General features: G+C 38.3%; 1 protein-coding gene across 4 annotated transcripts in view; it reads right to left on the reverse strand.

The window, feature by feature from the left end:
• Positions 1-15,930: 15,930 nt before the first annotated feature.
• GCFC2 (GC-rich sequence DNA-binding factor 2) overlaps positions 15,931-21,096 on the reverse strand; it is a 56,391-nt gene continuing 51,225 nt past the window's right edge. For all 4 annotated transcript variants that reach the window (XM_047852273.1, XM_047852275.1, XM_047852274.1 and 1 more), the window contains 2 exons: positions 18,971-19,095; positions 15,931-17,610 (listed from right to left, as the gene is read on the reverse strand). In XM_047852273.1, coding sequence (XP_047708229.1) covers positions 17,493-17,610; positions 18,971-19,095 — 243 coding nt within the window. In that variant the 3' untranslated portion in view covers positions 15,931-17,492. The remainder of the gene's footprint in view (positions 17,611-18,970; positions 19,096-21,096) is intronic.

The raw sequence follows: 21,096 nt of genomic DNA on the forward strand, positions 1-21,096 counted from the left end.
TGTAATTGCTGGTACATATATATTTAAATATTCCTTTCCATTTCTTTAACCCCTTTTCTGGATTTGCATTGGGGCTGTTTAATTCCCACCTATTTATGAATTTTCCACTTTCCCTTTTGTCAGAGAGGATACTTTGTATGATTTCAAAGTATCATTTTAAAATTTATGGAAAGTTGTTTTGTAGCTTAACATGTGGTCTGTCCTGCAGAGTGTTCCACGTGCAGTTGAGAAAACTAGATTGTGTTGCTGGGTGGAGTGTTTTGTAAACATCTGTTAGGTCTAGTTAATTTATAATGTCCAAGTCTTCTGTTTTCTTATTGACCTGGTAAGTGTTTTATCCATTTTGACAGCAGAATGCTGAATTTTCCAACAATTATTATAGAACTCTCTAGTTTTCCCTTTAATTCTGTCAGTGTTTGCTTCATGTATTTTGGGGGCATATTGTTCACTACATAAATTATTCTATCTTTTTGATGAATTGACTTATCAATATGTAATATACTTTGTTTCTTGTAACAGTTTTTTGCTTATAGTCTATTTTGCCCGATATTACTACAGCCACCTCTGCTCTCTTGGTTACTGTTTACAGAGAGTATCTTTTTTGGGGAGCTTGGCTGGCTCCCCAGTAGAGCATGGGACTATTAATCTCAAGGTGTGAGTTCAAGCCCCATGTTGGGGGTAGACTTTACTTTAAAAAAAAAAAAATTATATATATATACATACATACACACACACACACACACACACACACACACACACATACCTTTTGTGTCTGGCACTAAAGTGAGTTTCTTATAGACAGCATAGAGCTAGATCTTGTGTTTTGTTTTTTTTATCTGTTTGAGAATCTCTGTCTTTTGTTTGGAGAGTTTAATACATTTACATTTAAGTCAATTAGTAAAAAGAATGGACTTACTATTTTGTTATTTGTTTTCTTTATATTTTATACCCCTTTTGCTTCTCGTTTTCTCCATTACTGCTTTCTTCTGTGTTGTTGATTTTTTTGTAGTGAACTGATTGTCTTCTCCATTCCTTTACAGGTATATTTGTTATATGTTTCCTTTGTGATTACCATGAAGATTACATTTAACATCCGAAATTTATAATAATCTAGTTTGAACTGATATTAACATAACTTCCACAGCATACAAAATCTCTACTACAAAGTTCTGTTCTGCCTTTATATTATTGATGTCACAGATTTTATCTTTATAGAGTGTGTGCTCCATAACGGATTTATAATTGTTTTGTATGCATTTGTCTGTACTTACCTTTACTGGAGATCTTTATTTCATCATACAGATTCAGGTTACTGTCTGATGTTCTTTTTTTTCTGCCCACAGTACTCCTTTAGCATTTCCTGTAGAGCAGCTCTGATTGCAAGGAACTCCCTCGGGTTTTGTTTATCTGGGAACGTCTTCATTTCTCCCTTATTTTTGAAGGATGGTTTTGCCAGATACAGAATTATTGGTTGGCGGTATTATTATTTGAGCACTTTAAATAGTCACCCCATAGCATTCTGGCCTCTATGGTTTCTGCTGAGAATTGGCTGTTACTTTTATTGAGGATCTTTTGATCTTGAGGAAGAACGTTTCTTTTTTGCTGCTCTCAAGATTCTCCCTGCCTTTGTTTTTCGACAGTTTCATTCTACTGTCTTGGTGTGGGCCTCTACATTTATCCCACTTGGAGTTCACAGAGATTCTGATTTGCAAATTCATGTCTTTGCTCAAATTTTGGATGTATTTGGCCATTATTTCTTCAAATATTCCTTCTGCTTCTTTCTTCTGGGACATTGATAATATGCTGGTCTGTTTGCTGGTGTCCCTCCAGTTCCTCAGGCTCTATTCACTTTTCTTCTTTCTATTTTCTTTCTAGTCCTCAGACTTGGTCACTGTAATTGTCCTGTTTTCAAGTTTGCTGATTCTATTTTCCATTTTGGTACAATTAGCTGTTAAACTCTACTAGTGAACTTTTAATTTCAATTATTTTACTTTCTAGCTTCAGAATTTGTTTGGTACCTTTTGATAATTTCTGTGTATTTATGGATATTCTCATTTTGTTCACCTATCCCTTTTCTGATTTTCTTTAATTCCTTGTCCCTGGTTCCCTTTAGTTCTTTGAGTATATTTAAGACAGTTGCTTTGAAGGCTTTGTCTGTTAATTCCAATGTCTGTGGTTCTCCAGGGATGTTTTCTATTATTTTGTTCCTTTGAGTGGCCATACTTTCCAGTGTCTTTGAATGTCTTTTGACTTTTTTTTTGTTGAAAACTGGACATTTAAATATTATGGTATGATTCTGGATATCAGATTTCCCCTCCTTCCCCAGAGTTTCCTTTATTACGATTATGGGACTGCAGTCCATTTGTTTACTGATGTTTCCAAGCTATTTTTGCAGAGATTTGATTCCTTATTGTGTGTGATCACTGAGTCTGTTTCTTAACTTGTACTTAGATAGTATTTCCTTGAAAGCCAGGAGCTAAAACAAATACCTCTCCCAGTCTTTGCCAATTGTCTCTTCTGGGTTATTCCCTCAACACTTACCCAGGCTCGCACTAAGCCTAATAGCCCGAGTGGAAAACTTAGGATCCTCTCGGTTCTTTTCTTACCATGCTTCTTGTCCTTGGCGTACGTGTGGCTTTCTAAATTTCTTTTGAATATATGCTTTTGAGTATCTTAATTTCCCAAAGGAACTCCCCCCCCCGTTCCCCCTCCCCCCCAAGCTTTTTCTCCCAGTGTTTAGGTGATCTGTTGTGTATCTCAATGATATCTTTTCACCCAGGCCTTTGTGGATTGTTGGTTTGCCTTACACCCATATTTGAGCAATACCTGTTGCTTTCTGGACTGAGTTTAAGGTGAGAGCAGAGATGAGTGCTCCGCTTCAGTCCTTCCACTCATGGATAGGCTAGTGTAGATATAAACCATAATTTGTCAGTGGTCTGTTCTGTTCCTTCCAGCAATGGGGACCAAGGTCCAACACAAACTACCGCTGCCATTTTCAAGACTGCTGCCACATCAAAAGGGCAAATAAAAATGTCACAAAGATTTCCTATCATTATGTTTATTATTTTTTCCAGTTTTATTGAAATATAGTTGACCTATAGCACTGTGTAAGTTTAAGGTATACAGCATAATGATATGACTTTCATGCATTGTGAAATAATTACCACAAAAAGTTTATTAATAATCATATATAAAACAAAACAAACAACAACAACAAAAAAAAAAACATGGGAAAAGTTCCATCCGTATCGTCACAAATGGCAGGAATTCCTTTTTTATGGCTGAATAAGATTCCTGTGTGTGTTTTCCCATTCTGCAGGTTGTCTTTTCTTTTGCTGCGCAAAAAGCTTTTTTAATTTCATGTAGTCCCAATCATTTTTACTTTGTTCCTTGAGCTTTATGTAGGTGGTATATCCAAAAAATCATTGCCAAGACCTATGTGAAGAATCTCTTTTCCTATGTTTTCTTCTAGGAGTTTTATGGTTTCCAGTCTTTCATTTAAGTCTTTAATTCATTTTGAGTTAATTTTTGTGAATGGTGAAAGACAGGGGTCTAGTTTCATTCTTTTGGATGTGAATATGCAAATTTTCCACCACCATCTATTGAAAGACTATATTGAGTATTGTCTGTTTTGTCATGTATTAGTTGCTTGTGTAGGCATGGGTTTATTTCTGGGTTCTCAATTCTATCCCACTGGTCTATATGTCTGTTTTCAAGCCAGGACCATACTGTTTTGATTGCTATAGCTTTAAAATATAGCTTGAAATCAGCAAGTGTGATGCCTCTACTTTGTTCTCCTTTCTCAGGATTGCTTGGGCTATTTGTTTTCCGTGTAAATTCAGGATTTTTTTTTCTTTTCGGTAAAAAATGCCATTGAAATCTTAATGGGAATTCCACGTAATCTATAGATGGTTTGGGGTAGTATGGGCATTTTAACAATATTAATCCCTCCAATACATGAACATGAGATACAGTTCCCTTTATTTGTGTCTTCTTTGATTCCTTTCATCAGCATTGTATAGTTTTCAGTGTATAGAGTTTTCACTTCCTGTTTAAATTTATTAAGTATTTATATTATTTTTGATGCTATTGTAAGTGGGATTGTTTACTTCACTGATTTTCCAAGAATCATTGTTAGTTTATAGAAACACTACTGATTTTTGTATGTTAATTTTGTTTCCTGGAACTTCACAGAATTCTTTGGTTAGATCTGAACGTTTTTTGGTAGAATTGTTAGGAGTTTGTACATATAAAATCATGTCATGTGCGAGTAAAGTCCATTTTACCTCCTTTCCAATCTGATGCCTTTGTTTCTTCCTCTTGCCTGATTGCTCTGGCTAGGATTTCCAGTACTACGTTGAATAGGAGCTGTTGAGAGGGGGTGCATTTGTCTTGTTCCTGATCTTAGTAGAGGGAAAGCTTTGAACCTTTAACCATTGAATATGTTAGCTGTTGACTTGCCATAAATGGTCTTTTGAAAATTTGTAATGTGTCTCAGTGTAGGTCTATTCAAATTCAACCTATTTGGGGTCTTTTGGTCTTCATAGATCTGGATGTTCATTTTTCTCTCAAGGTTTTGGAAATTTTCAAGGATTATTGCTTTAAATATACAATTGATCTTGAACAACACAGGTTTGAACTGTGTGGGTTCACTTGTGCGTGGTTTTTTTTTTCGACACTGTGGTACTGTAAATATATTTTCTCTTCCTTGTGATACTCTTAATATTTTATCTTCTCTAGCTTAACTGTAAGATTACAGTATATGTATTATATATTAAATCCATATGCAGAATATGTGTTAATTGTGTTATCAGTAATGCTTCCAACACTCATAGGCTATTAGTTAAGTCATAGGCTATTAGTTAAGTTTTGGGGGAGTCAAAAGTTTTATGTAGATTTGCAAGTGTGTAGGGGTTGGCACCCCTAACCCCTGCATTTTTGAAGGGTCAACTGTACTTTCTATCCCTTTTTCTTTCTGGAATTCCCATAATGATATTGTTTCTTTTGATGGTATCCCATAAGCTCCATAGACTTTCTTCACTCTTTTTCATTCTTTTTTCTTTTTCCCCTCTGGATAATTTCAAATGTCCCATCTTCAAGGTCACTGATTCTTTCTTTTGTGTGGTTGAGTCTGCTTTTGAAGCTGTCTATTGAATTCTTCAGTCATTGTATTTTTCAACCCTAGGATTCCTGTTTGTTTGGCTTTTCTTTCTTTGTTGGACTTCTCATTGTGTTTATGCATTGTTTTCCTAACTTCCTTTAGTCGTGTGTGTGTGTGTGTGTGTGTGTGTGTGTTCTTGCAGTTCACTAAATTTCTTTAAGAGGATTATTCTTTTTCTGACAGTGCACAGATCTCCATTTCTTTAGGGTCAGTTGTTAGCGTTTTACTAGTTTCTTTATGGTGTCATGTTTATCTGTTTTTTTTTCAACCCTTGACTCCTTATGTTGGTATCTACACATTTGAGTAAGCAGTCTCTCTTCTAGACTTTTTAGGATTGCTTTGGCAGGGAAAGCTCTTCACCATCTTCTCAGTTTGAATGTTTAGACTTGTCAGCTGGTAGCATCCTTGGGCAGGCGGGACTTGCTATCAGGGTCTATTTTGGGGTGAGGCCACTGCTGGAGCTCTGAGGTGGGCATGGGATGCTGCTGGCTGAGAACATTGGATAGGACTGCTGGCTTATTTCCCTGATCAAGCAAGGCTGTAGATTGGGCTCTGTGGTTGCCTGCATTCTCTGGTCAGGCTTACTAGGCAGGATGAGGTGCTATATTCAGCAGCAGGTAGGATTATGAATTAGCCCCCCTGTGCTAGCAGGGCAGCAGAACAGGTCCCAGGTCCTGCACCACAACTTGTTTGGGGAAGTACATGGGACAAGACTGTGCACTGAAGTCTCCGGCCCGATGGAGCCAGCTGACCCTGCTAGAGTCTCCACTTAAGTGTTGCTAGGCTTATGGAGCTTTCCTAGTGTTCCAGCCAAGCTTTCTGGGCCAGCAGGATTCAGGAGCCACCCTCAGCAGTGGGAAGGGCTGTCAACTAGCTTCCCTACCTAAATAGAGCAGGAGAGTGAGCTCCAAGCAGCCTCCCAGCTGTTCCTGGTTAGTTTTCCCACTCAGATGGGGCCAAGAGCTACTCAGCACTGATTGGGCCTATGATGTAGCTTCCCGCCCAGAAAAAGCAGGAAAGCCTGCTCTCAGCATCCTCTTAGGTGTTCGTAGTCAGGCTTCCCGGTTAGGAGGGACCAGGAGCTACACTCGGCAGTGTTACAAATTTTTCTTCTCCACCCTGGGTGGAGCAGGGGGCCTAGCTTGAAGTCTGGATAAGTAGGCTGTTTGTGGTCTTGACCAAAGCTGACTTGCCCCCCAGGTTCTCCTGCTGAATGGTGTCACTGGCTTTGCTCGGAGGATGGTCAACTCTGCCCTGCTGCTCTCTCTGCTCGAGCACAGTGTCCAGTGTCCTGACCAGGCTTTTCCTGGAGGTAAGACTGGGTGGGAGTCCCAGTAAGTGACCAGATGTGCGGGGGGGGATGCCGGATGTCCATCCTGTGTTCTCTTTTCCCCCTGGGGGAACCACAGGCTCAGGGAAGGCCTCTTGTTGTGGTGCTGCCTCAGCCTAAAGAGGGGCAACGTGGTGAGCGTGTAGATGCTTCTCTTGTTTAATGCAGTCTGTCTTGGTCCCTGTGGTGTGTGTGTGTAGGGTGCTTCAGCCTCACTTCTGTGTTCCAGGTTTTTTCAGTGGTGTCCATGCATACTTGTCAATTCTCTTGAGGAGGCACGAAGTCTGGAACAACCTATGTTGGTATCTTGGTGACTTCCTGCCTTTTTATAAGTTGCCTTTTATTTGATCCTGTGTTCGCTTGGTTAATATAAACATGACTGCTTCCCAAAGTTCTGGAAAAGTTGATTGTGACCATTCCTGCTTGTCTTTCAATGTTTCTGTGGGAGGACAAGACCTTGAATCTGCACATTCCATCATGTTGCTCAAGAGTGTGTTGTGTTTAAAACTCCATTTAGCGTTGCAGTAGGGCAATTAATGGTTTAAAAGAAATAACTCCCTGAGTCTTTTGTATAATGCATAGCATTCAAACTGTTAGGTTTTTCCTATTAGAAAAAGAATGATATATTTAACTTTTCAGTTTTCAGGGATAAGCTAGTCTTTAACCCATTAGAAGGGCTCCTCTGTTCCAGACACTGTGCAAGACATCTCATGTCTCTTATTGTTCATCAAACCTTATGAGACAGGTGCTTCTACTCCATTTTACAAATGAGATCGCTTTAGAGAGGTAAGCAGCTGTTCTGAAGTGGCACAGATGGTGGCTGGTGGGGCTAATGTTGAACCTCACAAATGCCTGAGTCAGATCTCTTTGGTTTTCTTTTTAAAGTTTATGTATTCATTTTGAGAAAGAGGGGGTGGGGAGGAGCAGACAGAGGGAGAGAGAGAGAAATCCCAAGCAGGCTTTGTGCTGTCAGGGCAGAGCCTGACATGGGGCTCGAACCCATGAACAGTGAGATCATGACCTGAGCCAAAATCAAGAGTCAGACACTCAACTGACAGAGCCCCACCCCAGAACTGTCTGTCTATCTATCTATCTATCTATCTATCTATCTATAAATGCTTATTTTAGAGCACACAAGCAGGAGAGGGGCAGAGAGAGAGGGAGACAGAATCCCAAGCAGGCTCTGTACAGTCAGCACAGAGCCTGATGTGGGGAGGGAACCCACAAACTGCAATATTAGGACCTGAGCTGAAACCAAGAGTCGGATGCTTAACTGACTGAGCCACCCAGGCGCCCCCTGAGAATTCTTTTAAAATCGGTTTTTAAAAAAGTCTCCAGGGGCGCCTGGGCTGCTTAATCAGTGGTCCCTGCAACCCTTGATATTGGCGTTGTGAGTTTGAGCCCCATGTTGGGTGTAGAGATTACTTAAAAATAAAAGCTTTTTAAAAAAAATGTAAAAAGTCTCCAGACTTTATCAAAATACCAAGGACAGTGATGGATTTTAGTGTTTTAAAAAGCTCCTGATGTGATTCTAATGTACAACTAGTTCTGAGAATCACTGCATTTAACATTTTGCCTCCTATAGAAACAGCAGAATGGAGGTGAAATTCAAGGCAGGTCATTTTGCTTTAAATTAGGCCTCTAACTAAAATGCTTGGGGCGTTTTCAGTGAAGGCAGTAGAGTGACCAAATTGTCCTGGTTTGCAGGGGACTTCTCCGATTTTAGCACCAGAAGCCCTGCATCTTAAAAACACCTTAGTCCTGGCAGACTGGGAAGGCTGGCCACCCTACCAGGCAGATATTTATGAAATTTAATGGTCTATAATAGTCGTTTATGATTTAAAAATCCTAGAGGTGTTCCTAAAAATTTGAGCACAATAGGGAAGTCATTTCCCTATGTTTTTCCCTCTCTAGCTTTAAGAAATCCAAATGGGGCACCTGGCTGACTAAGTGGATAGAGCGTGCAACTCTTGTCCTTGGCGTTGTAAGTTTGTGCCCCACATTCGGTGTAGAGATTACTTAAAAATAAAATCTTATACAAAAATAAGTCCAAATGTGTCTAGGAACATTCTGTGTTTTTCAGTGAAAAAGCTATCAGTGGTTCTTTCTCACTTTATAGAACATTTAGTTTTTAAGACATTTTTAATCTTTTTTTTTTTTTTTTTTTTTAATTTACTTATTTTGAGAGAGAGAGAGAGAAGGGGTTGGGGGAAAAGAGAGAGAATCCCAAGCAGACTCCTCACTGACAGCATGGAACCTGACTTGAGACCTGAAGTCATGAGCCTGTGAGATCATGACCTGAGCCAAAACTGAGAGTCAGATGCTTAACCAACTGAACCACCCAGGTGCTCCTGTTTTGTTCATTTGTTTTTGCTTTTTTTTTAAATTTACATGCAAGTGAGCATATAGTGCAACAATGATTTCAGGAGTAGAATCCAGTGATTCATCCCCTACATATAGCACCCAGTGATCATCCCAACAAGTGGGATGGGCCCCTTGCCCATTTAGCCCATGCCCCCCACCCACAACTCCAGCTACTCTCAGTTTGTTCTCTGTATTTAAGAGTCTTTTATGTTTTGTCCCCTCGCTGTTTTTATATTATTTTTGCTTCCTTTCCCTTATGCTCATCTGTTTTGTATCTTAAATTCCACTTATGGGTGAAGTCATATTTGTCTTTCTCTAATTTCGCTTAGCATAATATCCTCTAGTTCCATCCACATAGTTGCAAATGGCAAGATTTCATTCTTTTTGATTGCCAAGTAACACTCCATTGTATGTATATACCACATCTTTATCCATTCATCCGTCGATGGACATTTGGGCTCTTTCCATACTTTGGCTATTGTCGATAGCACTGCTATAAACTTTGGGGTGCACGTGCCCTTCTGAAACAGCACACCTGTATCCCTTGGGTAAATACCTAGCAGTGCAATTGCTGGGTTGTAGGGTAGTTCTATTTTTAGTTTTTTGAGGAACCTCCATACTGTTTTCCAGAGTGGCTGCACCAGTTTGCATTCCCACCAGCAGTGCAAAAGAGATCCTCTCTCTCCGTATCCTCTCCAACATGTTGTTGCCTGAGTTGTTAATGCTAGCCATTCTGACAGGGGTGAGGGGCCATCTCATTGTGGTTTTGATTTGTATTTCCTTGATGATGAGTGATGTTGAGCATTTTTTCATGTGTCTGTTAGCCACCTGGATATCTTCTTTGGCAAAGTGTCTATTCATGCCTTTTGCCCTTGTTCTCTGGATTATTTTTGTGTGTGTTGAGTATGATAAGTTCTTTACAGATTTTGGATACTAACCCTCTATCTGATATGTCATTTGCAAATATCTCCTCCCATTCCGTTACTTGTCTTTTAGGTTTGCTGATTGTTTCCTTTGTTGTGCAGAAGCTTTTTATTTTGATGAGGTCCCAGTAGTTCATTTTTGCTTTTGTTTCCCTTGCCTCCAGAGATGTGTTGAGTAAGAAGTTTCTGTGGCCAACATCAAAGAGGTTTTTTTTTTAAATTTTTTTTTTAACGTTTATTTATTTTTGAGACAGAGAGAGACAGAGCATGAGTGGGGGAAGGGCAGAGAGAGAGGGAGACACAGAATCGGAAGCAGGCTCCAGGCTCTGAGCCATCAGCCCAGAGCCCGACACGGGGCTCGAACTCATGGACCACGAGATCATGACCTGAGCTGAAGTCGGACGCTTAACTGACTGAGCCACCCAGCCGCCCCTCAAAGAGGTTTTTGCCTGCTTTCTCCTCGAGGGTTTTGATGGCCTGTCTTACATTTAGGTCTTTCATCCATTTTGAGTTTATTTTTGTGTATGGTGTAAGAAAGTGGTCCAGGTTCATTCTTCTGCATGTCACCGTCCAGTTTTCCCAGCACCACTTGCTGAAGAGACTGTCTTTATTCCATTGGATATTCTTTCCTGCTGTGTCAAAGGTTAGTTGGCCATATGTTTGTGGGTCCATTTCTGGGCTCTCTATTCTGTTCCATTGATCTGAATGTCTGTTCTTGTGCCAGTGTCATACTGTCTTGATAATTACAGCTTTGTAGTACAGCTTGAAGTCTGGGATTGTGATGCCTCCTGCTTTGGTTTTCTTTTTCAAGATTGCTTTGGCTACTGGGGTCTTTTCTGGTTCCATACAAATTTTAGGGTTGTTTGTTCTAGCTCTGTGAAGAATGTTGGTGTTATTTTGATAGGTATTGCATTGAATGCATAGATTGCTTTCGGTAGAAATGCTATTGCATTTTTAACAATATTTGTTCTTCCAATCCATGAGCATGGAGTATTTTTCCATTTTTTTGTGTCTTCAATTTTTTTCATAAACTTTCTATAGTTTTCAGCATGTAGAAATTTACCTCTTTGGTTAGGCTTATTCCAAGGTATTTTATGGTTTTTGGTGCAGTTGTAAATGGGATCAATTTCTTCATTTCTCTTTCTGCTGCTTAATTATTGGTGTATATAAATGCAACCGATTTCTGTGCATTGATTTTATACCCTGCAGGTGCCCCTGTTTTTTAAGGAATTTTTAATGGGGCCCCCTAGACCACAAGAAATGCTTAGCACCATTTATTACTTTATTTAAAAAATTTTAATCATTATTAAAGACAGAGTGTGAGCAGGGGATGGGCAGAGAGAGAGGAAGACCCAGAATCTGAAGCAAGCTCCAGGCTCTGAGCTGTCAGCACAGAGCCCAATGCGGGGCTCGAACTCACAAACCGTGAGATCATGACCTGAGTTGAAGTCTGATGCTTTAACCGACTGAGCCACCCAGGTGCCCCATGCTTAGCACTATTTATTAACCAGTTAGGTCTAAATATTTAAAAATAATACACATTTAAAATATTGCATCCTTAAATTATAATTACTGATTGGGTTTTGTGTATCTGACCCTAAGCAACTTATCAAACCTTGGAATCAAATTGGACATTACTACTCATTTTCTGTTCCACATAGAATTTCATGAGGTACTTGCTTTTATCACAGTGTCAGAAGTTCAGAAATAACAAATAAAACCAGTGAATCACCAAAGTAGCAATTAAAAATAGTTTGTAAACTGGGAGCACTTAAACCAAAACATGGAATAAAGCTCAGGGGTGTGTGAGCACTTAAACCAAAACATGGAATAAAGCTCAGGGGTGTGTGTGTGTGTGTGTGTGTGTGTGTCTTTAAGTTTTATTTATTTCAGTAATCTCTGTACTCAATGTGGGGCTCAAACTCATGACCCCGAAATCAAGAGTCTCACATTCTTCTGACTGAGCAGCTGGATGCCCCTCAGTTGTATGTTGGTGTGAGCAGTTTATATAGTGAGAAAGCAGTGACAGTTTATTCTAAATTCATTGGTTATATTAGAATTTTCTTAAATGATAGTGAATTGGTCAGTGGTTACCTCATACCAACCTTGGGAAACAGTTTAAGTTTTATTTATGATTTTTAGAGGTGTAAACAAGAAATGACCCAGGTCGTCAGTCTGGCAAAATAAGCTAAATTAAGCTTTGCTTGTAGGACTAAACTGGTTTTGCCTGCTTAGGGAATTTTCAAGGCTGGTCTCCATTTGCTTTTAACAGCGGCCTCTGGAAACCCAGCTTCACAAATACGTGTTGTCTTCTAAAGTACTGTAACATGATCTAACGTTGACACTGAACAGCCTTGAGCTAGAAGCTCCAGTGGTTTGTGAGTGGTGTTGAGTACTGCTGTCTCCCTTGAGAATTTAAAATGCCCCACAATGTCCTGTGGGTTACGACAGTGCCCAGGGCATCTCAGCTCAGTTTGGGAACTGTTGGGTCTATAGATACTTAATTCTGTCTTGAAACCGTCTACATGAAAATACTCAATTGAATCGTCAACCTGAATCCTCTTTTTACAGGCTTTTTATTAAATGTCAAATCTTTATTGACATTAATTCACATTTCTCTGGACTAACTCCATGCGACTTGACTAAGAGAATATTGTCAACATAAATTAGTCCTTGATTCTCTTACAGAATTTTCCTGGGGGCATTTCTGGTTAGCAGATCACACTGAATCCCTTATGTGAAATCCTTCAGGGCAGTGATTCTAAGGTACTATTCTTGATGGAAATGTGTTAGGTTTAGGTTCATTTGGGTGGAAAAGGGGTTGAAAACCACTGGTCTAGTGGCGCGTGGGTGGCTCAGTCGGTTAAACGTCTGACTCTTGATTTTGACTCAGGTCATAATCTCCTGGTTTGTGAGTTTGGGCTTTGTGCTGACAGTGCAGATTGGGACTCTCTCTCTCCCCTCTCTCTGCCCCTCCCCCACTCACTCTAACTCCGTCTGTCTCTCTCAATTATAATAATAAACAAATCCAACACTGGTCTAATGGACTAGGTATGTTAAAAACAAAAGTATCTCTGGATATCCCTACCAGTTTTCCTTGGTTAACATCTAATGACTTTAGAAAGTATCACGAAGAACAATTAGTATGGTATTCAACGGTACTCAGCCCATGGGTAACAGTGTGTGAGATAGTTCACTATTCCAGACACTGGTCTGATCTATAAAGTATTTTAAAAAATTGATGCACCACTATAACATTCAATAAAACACACAGATCTTAGGTTTTCCATTCAATGAATTAACTTTGAATACACTCCTGTACCCATCATGCAAATCATGTTATAGAGTATTTCCATCACTACCAGATTCCTCGTCTATTTTCATTCCTCCATCATTTTAGGTCTGTTCTTACGTTGAATCATAAAGTATGTATTCTTTTCTAACTTCTTTCATTTAATGATGTTTTTGAGATTAAGTTATATGCATTAGCCCATTTCTAATGCTGAGTAGTTTTCCATTTTATGAATACACCAGTTATACCTTCTGTTTTGGGCTATTAATAAGGCTCTTATCAACAGTTATGTATACTCATGTTTTTGTGAACATATACATTTTTTTAATGTTTATTTTTGAGAGGGAGAGAGAGACAGGGGGAGCAGGGTAAAGGCAGAGAGGGAGGGAGACACAGAATCCGAAGTAGGCTCCAGGCTGAGAGGTCAGCACAGTGCCTGATGCAGGGCTCAAACCCACAAACTGTGTGATCACGACCTAAGCCAAAATCGGATGCTCAACCGAGCTACCTGGGCGCCCCGACATATTTTTTTCTTGCATAAATGCTCAGGAATGGTTTTGCTGAATCGTATGGCAAATGAATGTTTAACTTTACTAAGAAACTGATGAATAGTTCTCCAAAGAGGTTGTTCCATTTTATACTTCCAGCAGCAACATAGGAGTGTTCCAGTGGCTTCACATTCTTGGCATTTGTGGATGTTAGTTTTTTTTTTTTTTCCCCATGCTAGTGCATGTGAAATGGTGTATCATGGTGGTTTTAATCTGTACTTCCCAGAGGACCTAAGATGTGTAAATTTTGAATTTTGATTAAGTCCAACTTGTCCTTTTTTTTTTTCTTCGTTTAGTACTTTGTGTCCAAGAAATCTCAGATATTTTTTTTTCCTACATACTTTTTGGGTTCTACGTTTAAATCCATGATTTTGTGTGTGTGTGTGTGTGTCCGAGTAGAGAATAAGAGTCAAGGCTTTTTATTTCATACATTCGTTTCACCAATATTGTTATACTTTCCTTTTCCCACTGAATTAACTTGCCATCTTGGTCAAAATTTGTGTACATCTGTTTCTGGGCTCTTGACTGATTCTAATACCACAGTCGTGATTACTTAAACTTCATCTAAGTTTTTTGTTAGTTTATTTTAGTAATCTCTACACCCAGCGTGGGGCTCGAACTCACACCCGCGAGTTCAGGAGTCATAGCTCTTTCCACTGAGCCAGCCAGATGCCTCCTTTAAATTTTGACAGCAGATAAGCATGTCTTCCAACTTAAGGTTTGGCTCTTGTAAGGTCTTCGCACTTCTACATAATTTTTAATATATTAACAAACCAGTCTTTTTTTTAAGTCTAATGGAATTTTGATAGGGATTGCGAAGTATAAATCAATTTATGGAGAATAGACACCTTAACCGAAAACTGTTTTCCAATTCACGAACATGATGTCTCTCAAGTCCAAGTTTTCATCTTCTCAGCAAAGTTTTGCTCTTTAGTGCAGAGGTCTCATAGATCTATAAATTTGTTCCTACGTATTTGATGTTTTTTTTTGCTACTAGAATGTTACTGTTTTTAAACTTTTTCTAATCAGATCACCAGCATGCCCCAGGCTTTGATTTTTCTAAGATCTTGCTAAATTCACTTATTAGTTCTGGCTGGTTCTCTTTTTCTTGCGGAGTAAGATTTTCTGTGTAAACAGCCATATCATTTGTGAATGACTATTCTAAGCTCCTGTGTTCCATTCTTTATGACTTTTTCTTGACTGTATGGCTCTGACTTACAGAACAGTGTTGAACAGAAATGGTGAGAGCAGACATCCTTGGTTTGCTTAGTATTTCACCATGAAGTATGATGTTAAGTGTAGATGTTCTTTTGCAGATGCTCTTTGTAAGACTGAGGAATTTAACTCCTAGGGTTTGTATTGTGAGAGGATGTTGAATTTTGTCCAGTGCATTTTCTATAATCATTGATAGGATATTTTCCTCTGTTCACAGGTAAATCATATTGATTTTCTAATGTTAAATAGACCTTGCCCTCCTGGAATAAAACCTATTTGGTCAAGATGTATTATCCTTTTAATACATTGCTAGGTTCAATCTGCTAATGTTTGAAGGACTTTTATTCTTGTGTTCATGAGGGATATTGGTCTGTTATTGTTATAGCTTTTTCAGGTTTTGAATCATATATGGTATTTCTTGGGAGTCCTCTACATAAATATTTTGTCACAGGCCTAAGAAATGCAAAAATCAATTGTTTTGCGGTGTTTTTAGTGTCCATTTTTGGGTTCCTAAGAGCCAATATAAGTTTTTTTTACAGAATAAGAAAGATGACTTTTTAAAATTTCATATTCTTTATATGAACGAAAAGCTGAAAAAAATCCAGGGAGAGAATTGAGATGTGAGATGAATTGTTAACAGGAAGAAGAGAAAAAAACCTGCACTGGGGATTAAAGAAGTTTCACATATGTTTTTGATTATCCTCCATTATAGTATATGACGGATAAAAATCTTGAGGTTCAAACTCCAAGTATAATGAAGCCTACTATGAGTTAAATTATTGGGATTTTAAAGCAATTTGTAGTTTTGAAAGCAGTTCTAATATTTCCCATTCCACAAAAAGAAAAATCTAACCAAGTTAAAAATGTAAACATGTCCAACACAGCTTTAATTAAAAATGCAGGGGCACCTGGGTGACACAGTTGGTTAAGTGTCCGATTCTTGATCTCAGCTCAAGTCATCTCAGCTCATGAATTTGAGCCCCACGTTGGGTTCTGTGCTAATGGTGGGGAGCCTTGTGGGATTGTCTCTCTTCTCTGCCCCTCCCCTGCTTGTGCTCTCTCAAATAAACTTAAAAAATTAAAAAAATTACAAAAGGGAAATTTCCAAATGTACACTTTATTAAAACTAAAATTTCATATGCAATAAAGATCTGCCTTTTGTGTTAACATACACATGTACGTTTATGTAAGTAGAGAAAAAGTCTGAAATGGTAACATTAAAATGAAAACAGCAGTTACCTCTGGGACAATAATTGGTGCAGGAATGATAAATGCTTTCTGGAAGAGATCCTATTCTTATATAATTTGTGTAACTAAAAGAGCATTCAAACTGTTCATACTAGTGAATCACAAATAGAAATAACACATCAATCTGTTAAAATATACACAGCTTCAGGGACACCTGGGTGGCTCAGTCGGTTAGGCATCTGACACTTGATTTTGGCTCAGGTCATGATCTCATGGTTTCGTGAGTTCGAGCCCCACGTTGGGCTGTGTATGCTGACCATGCAAAGCCTGCTAGCATTCTATCTCCCTCTCTCTCTGCCCCTCTCCTGCTCATGCTCTGTCTCTCTCAAAATAAATGTTAAAAAAAAAAAAAAATACACGGCTTCAAAACTAGAGGTGAAAATGTCAGAAGCCACATGCTGAAGTCCTACAATATAGTATTTTTTTTCCTGATATTCTTTGGGGCAATAATTTACAAAATATATATTCAGGGTCACCCTGGAGTTATTTAATGGACAGATTTAAGAAAAAATTATTAGTAAACTCATTTTGAGAAACTTTCAGTCTCTTTTCAATTACACAAATACTTTATCGGAAAGTTTATTACATGTTCTGAATATTCAAAATACGTGTATCCTGTCTAAGCCTATCACCAATGACAAAAACCCTAACAGAAGAGAAATCTAAGTACCTAACAAGTAATGTTAGCACACTAAAAACATCATACATTAAGAGAAAAAATGACTACGGAAAACAGTAACATAGGATAGACAAAACATTGGTATCTTTAAAACAAAGTTCTTACAAAGCCATTAACATGAGTGGATTTCAAAAAGAATTACAAATGGCCAAAAAAGTACTTAATAATTTAAGCCAAAAGAATAATTAAAATTTTTACATCTACTGAATTTGTACTGAGTTAAAAAAAAAACAAAACACCTATGGCGGGGGGGTTTTGCCGGCTTATTACACTTGTTTTGGCACAATACATTGGTACAGATTTCTGAAGGTCAATTTGACCATCAATAGTTATCAAAAGCCTTAAAATACCTTAATCAGTTAACCCTTAGCAAATGATTCATTCCAATTAAGATTTCCATTTTAATTTTTTGTGAATAGAGACGGGATGAAGAGAAGTAACAGATGTTGCTACGATCAGTTCAGAAGACTCACCAAAGCCAAAGCAGCAAGGTTTCCCCAACTCCTCTCTTACAGTGGAAAAGAAGTCCAAAGAATCAAAGGGAAGTATGTTAACTCTTACTGCTCCTGTGGGCTTACTTCCTGCAAACACCACAGAGGGGCAGCCTTTCGCGATACCAGAAGGTAAAATAAGGGGAAGGAATGGAGGGAGTCCTGCGGGCACCGCCGCCCCGAGCAAATGAGCCATGAGTGGTTACATTAAAATCTCACGTTAGTACTTCCCATAGTTTGCTCAAACTTCTTTAATTACTGATTTAAGATGGTCTAGGTGACATTCTTCTATGAAGGATTCTGCTTGATTCAAAGCTTTTATTTTCATCAGAATAAGAACTATTTCTTTGACTTCATCCCTGGGAAACAAAAAAAGGAAAATGAAGTGCATGAGACAGGGAACCATTAATTGTTAATCTGAAAAAAAGTTTAAGCCAGTATCTCATATTCCAGACTTTACCTTTTCCAAATAAGCATTCCAATATAGACTCTTATTAGATGTGTATGCTGGCAAATTTTAATGTGAATGGCTGTAAAAAGTTAAAGCTATCATCAGAAAGCTGAGTTGTGGCATGGGGGCTATCAGCTTTGTATGGGCTATTATGGTGGGAGTCTCAGTGGGAATATTTACCCACAGAAATGCTACAAATCTAGGTTTTTTTATTAAAAAAATTTTTTTTTAAACATTTATTTATTTTTGAGAGACAGAGACCGAGAACGAGCAGGGGAGGAATAGAGAGTGAAGGAGACACAGAATCCAAAGCAGGCTCCAGGCTCTGAGCTGTCAGCACAGAGCCCGACGCGGGGCTCGAACCCATGAACCGTGAGATCATGACCCGAACCGAAGTCAGTTGCTTAACTGACTGAGCCGCCCAGACGCCCCTTGGTTTTTTATTTTTAAAAATGCTTTAGTTTTATTTTGGAGAAGTGCTTAATCAGAACGCAACTGTACTTAAACCCCTAAACATCTAGTGAGGTGAATGAGACACCCAAAACAGACCTAGCTACTCCTGGGTAAACATCAGGCTGCAGACCTGCACTTAACAATTACTGAGGTTTTAAAATGGCTAGGAAAATGAAAAACACTTTGAAAACATGCTATAAGAGGTTTTTGATTTATAGTTTCCCAAATCCCCTGTGCAATAGTTTTCTGGAAATGCTTACTTTGGAAGAGATTTACATTTAAAAATATGAACTACTGGGGCGCCTGGGTGGCTCAGTCAGTTAGGCGTCTGACTCTTGATTTTGGCTCAGGTCATGATCCCAGGAACTGTGAGATCGAGCCCCGTGTCAGGCTCTGTGTTACACTGACAGCGCAGAGGCTGCTTGGGATTCTCTCCTTTTCTTCTTTCTCTGCCCTTCTCTGCTCAAAATAAATATGTAAATGTTAAAAAAAGACATGAACTATTATGCGTGAGGTGTGAGTATAAAATAGTGATTCCTAAGATTGCACATGAAAATATCTACTAATTCTATAGTGATAGTCTCTAAGGACTTATTATTTATTGATTTAAAGATTTTGTTTTTAAGTTATTTCTATGTGGGGTTTGAACTTGCAACCCCGAGATCAAGAGTGGCATGCTCCAGCCGAGCCAGCCAGGGGCCCCTCCACAGAGTTTTTCCAGAAGTAGAGTGAAAGTACAAATTTTCCTAAAAATCGCTGAGTGTAAAAAAGAAACCTTGAACTATGCTTATAGAGATACAAATGTGCACAATTACCTGAATTCACTTCTGGATAATTTCTGTGCAGACTGCAACAAGAACTGAATGAAGTTTTCTAGCTGGGGAATAGACGTTCTCGTGGCAGAGCTTTGGAACCATTTTGCTGGTAAATATGCTGCTATCTGTTAATCAAAATACACAGTCATTTTTTAGTAACAACAGTTATCTAAGGCCTTTTGCTAACATCAATCATCTCATTTAATCCTTATAGTGATCATGCAGGTTGTATATTTTCCCATTTTATGGCTTATGGTTGATTATATTTTGAGAAGTTTTCTCGGTCAAGGGTTATACTTTCAAAAAAATCCTATATTTTAATGCTAAGAGCTTAAAATAGGCTATTCTTTATGACTAATCATTAGTGGTATTTGTGGTACAGAATAAATTTAGTGGTACAGAATAAAAGAATTATGGCTCTGATCTTCTAATTTAATACACTGCTTTAAAAGTTCATGGCAGTATAAAGAGTCAATTACATTCAATTTTTCTTTTTTGGGGAAAATACCACTTTACTATTATGCTATAGGTAATGCAGCATTACCTATATTTCCCCAATGATTGGGGAAAAGTTTGGTAAAAACAGAAAAATGTTAAAGTAAAAAAAGAAAATTTCCTCAGAGCAGAAGAAGACTAGAAGGAAAGAGAGAATGAGAGAAAGGAAAAACCTGAGATCATATACAAAGACACTCTTTGACAAACAGGTTATGTTATAGTTGGTAATATCAAGATCAGTACTTACAAATGTAAAGTTGGGGGGGGGAATATATACCCTGTACACATTACAAAATGTTAAGTGGAAGTTCTGGAATGTATGCTTTTCAAAACACAGTTGAGGCAAAGATTTAGCCTATTCTTTAATCACCTTTTTCAATTATCCAGAAAAAATGGGGAAACATGGACTGCCGAGGGGTACAAATATTTAGCTCTTTTCCAAGGTTTAAATACTAGCCCTTACTGGACTGAAATTTAAAGTTATTTGCACATGCTTTTCACTTGTTTGTATCACCAATCTCAATAAGATTTCCACAAAACTCCTTCACTTTTCCATAAATGATCCCAGGACTTAAAGCCACACTGTCTTAGCATGGTTATCTAGCCACAAGCTGTGGAGGGAATGTCCTGTGTCATCTTCTCTACTTCTGATAGACTCTTCTGGTCAAAGAGGACTAAACTGAACGTGAAATACAGAGCATGGGCATTGAATTCAATTTTGGGGAGATAATGTAGTTTAAAACTATGTGATATAAAAACCATAGCCCAAGAAATCAGAGTGGGGTAGGAATTGCAATCCAATGTTTTATGTTGTTTTAAAGTTTATATTATAAACATTTTTCCATATTCTGAAATTCTTAAAAATGACTTATCTGGTGAACAATGTTTTTGGATATCTAAGTTGTTTCCGGCTATTATAAGTAATGCTACAATAATATTCTTTGTATTTAAATTCCAGTAGAAACAGCTCTTTACAACAGCAAACCCAAGACTTCACTGTAGTTTCAAGTCAGCCCAGGAATGCCACTTCTTAACCTTCAATCCTGAAATTTCTGGAGAGGCACTAGTGAGGTTGTCATCATGATTAAAAAGGTGGCCTTCTCCTCCCCAGTATAAGACAAACTCCTGGCCTGAAACAATCCTTTTCTTTTGCTAATAGCTTTTTTGCTCCACCCTCTTTCTTATGAAAATCTTCCATTTTGTACAACTCCTGAGAGATGTCTCTGCTTGCTATGTGGAATGCTGCCCAATTCATTAGATCTCAAATTTACTCCGCTGAATTTTCTGTTTTAACAAATTCTTATGTGCATCTCGGATTTTTAACTTAGGATAAATTCCTTGAGGTAAAATTACTAAGTCAAAGATAAGAACTTTAAAGGTTTTGTAGCCATCATGCCAGAAGTCTCCAGAGTTCTATCCCCTATTGCAGCAGTGGACTGTTTCTCAGAACCTCTGCACCACACGTTGGAGGTGCCCCTGACATGATGTGACTGTGGTTTCCTCATGCTTTTGACAATACAAGCAATTAGGAAATAACAGCAAAAAAAACAAAGCAAAACAAAACCCAGCCAGCATAACAGGTAAAATAATATTCTTACTGTATTATTTTGCATTTCTCTGATTATTAGTAT

This window comes from Prionailurus viverrinus, chromosome A3 (genome assembly GCF_022837055.1).
Source record: "Prionailurus viverrinus isolate Anna chromosome A3, UM_Priviv_1.0, whole genome shotgun sequence".
In the NCBI taxonomy this organism is placed as follows: Eukaryota; Metazoa; Chordata; class Mammalia; order Carnivora; family Felidae; genus Prionailurus; species Prionailurus viverrinus.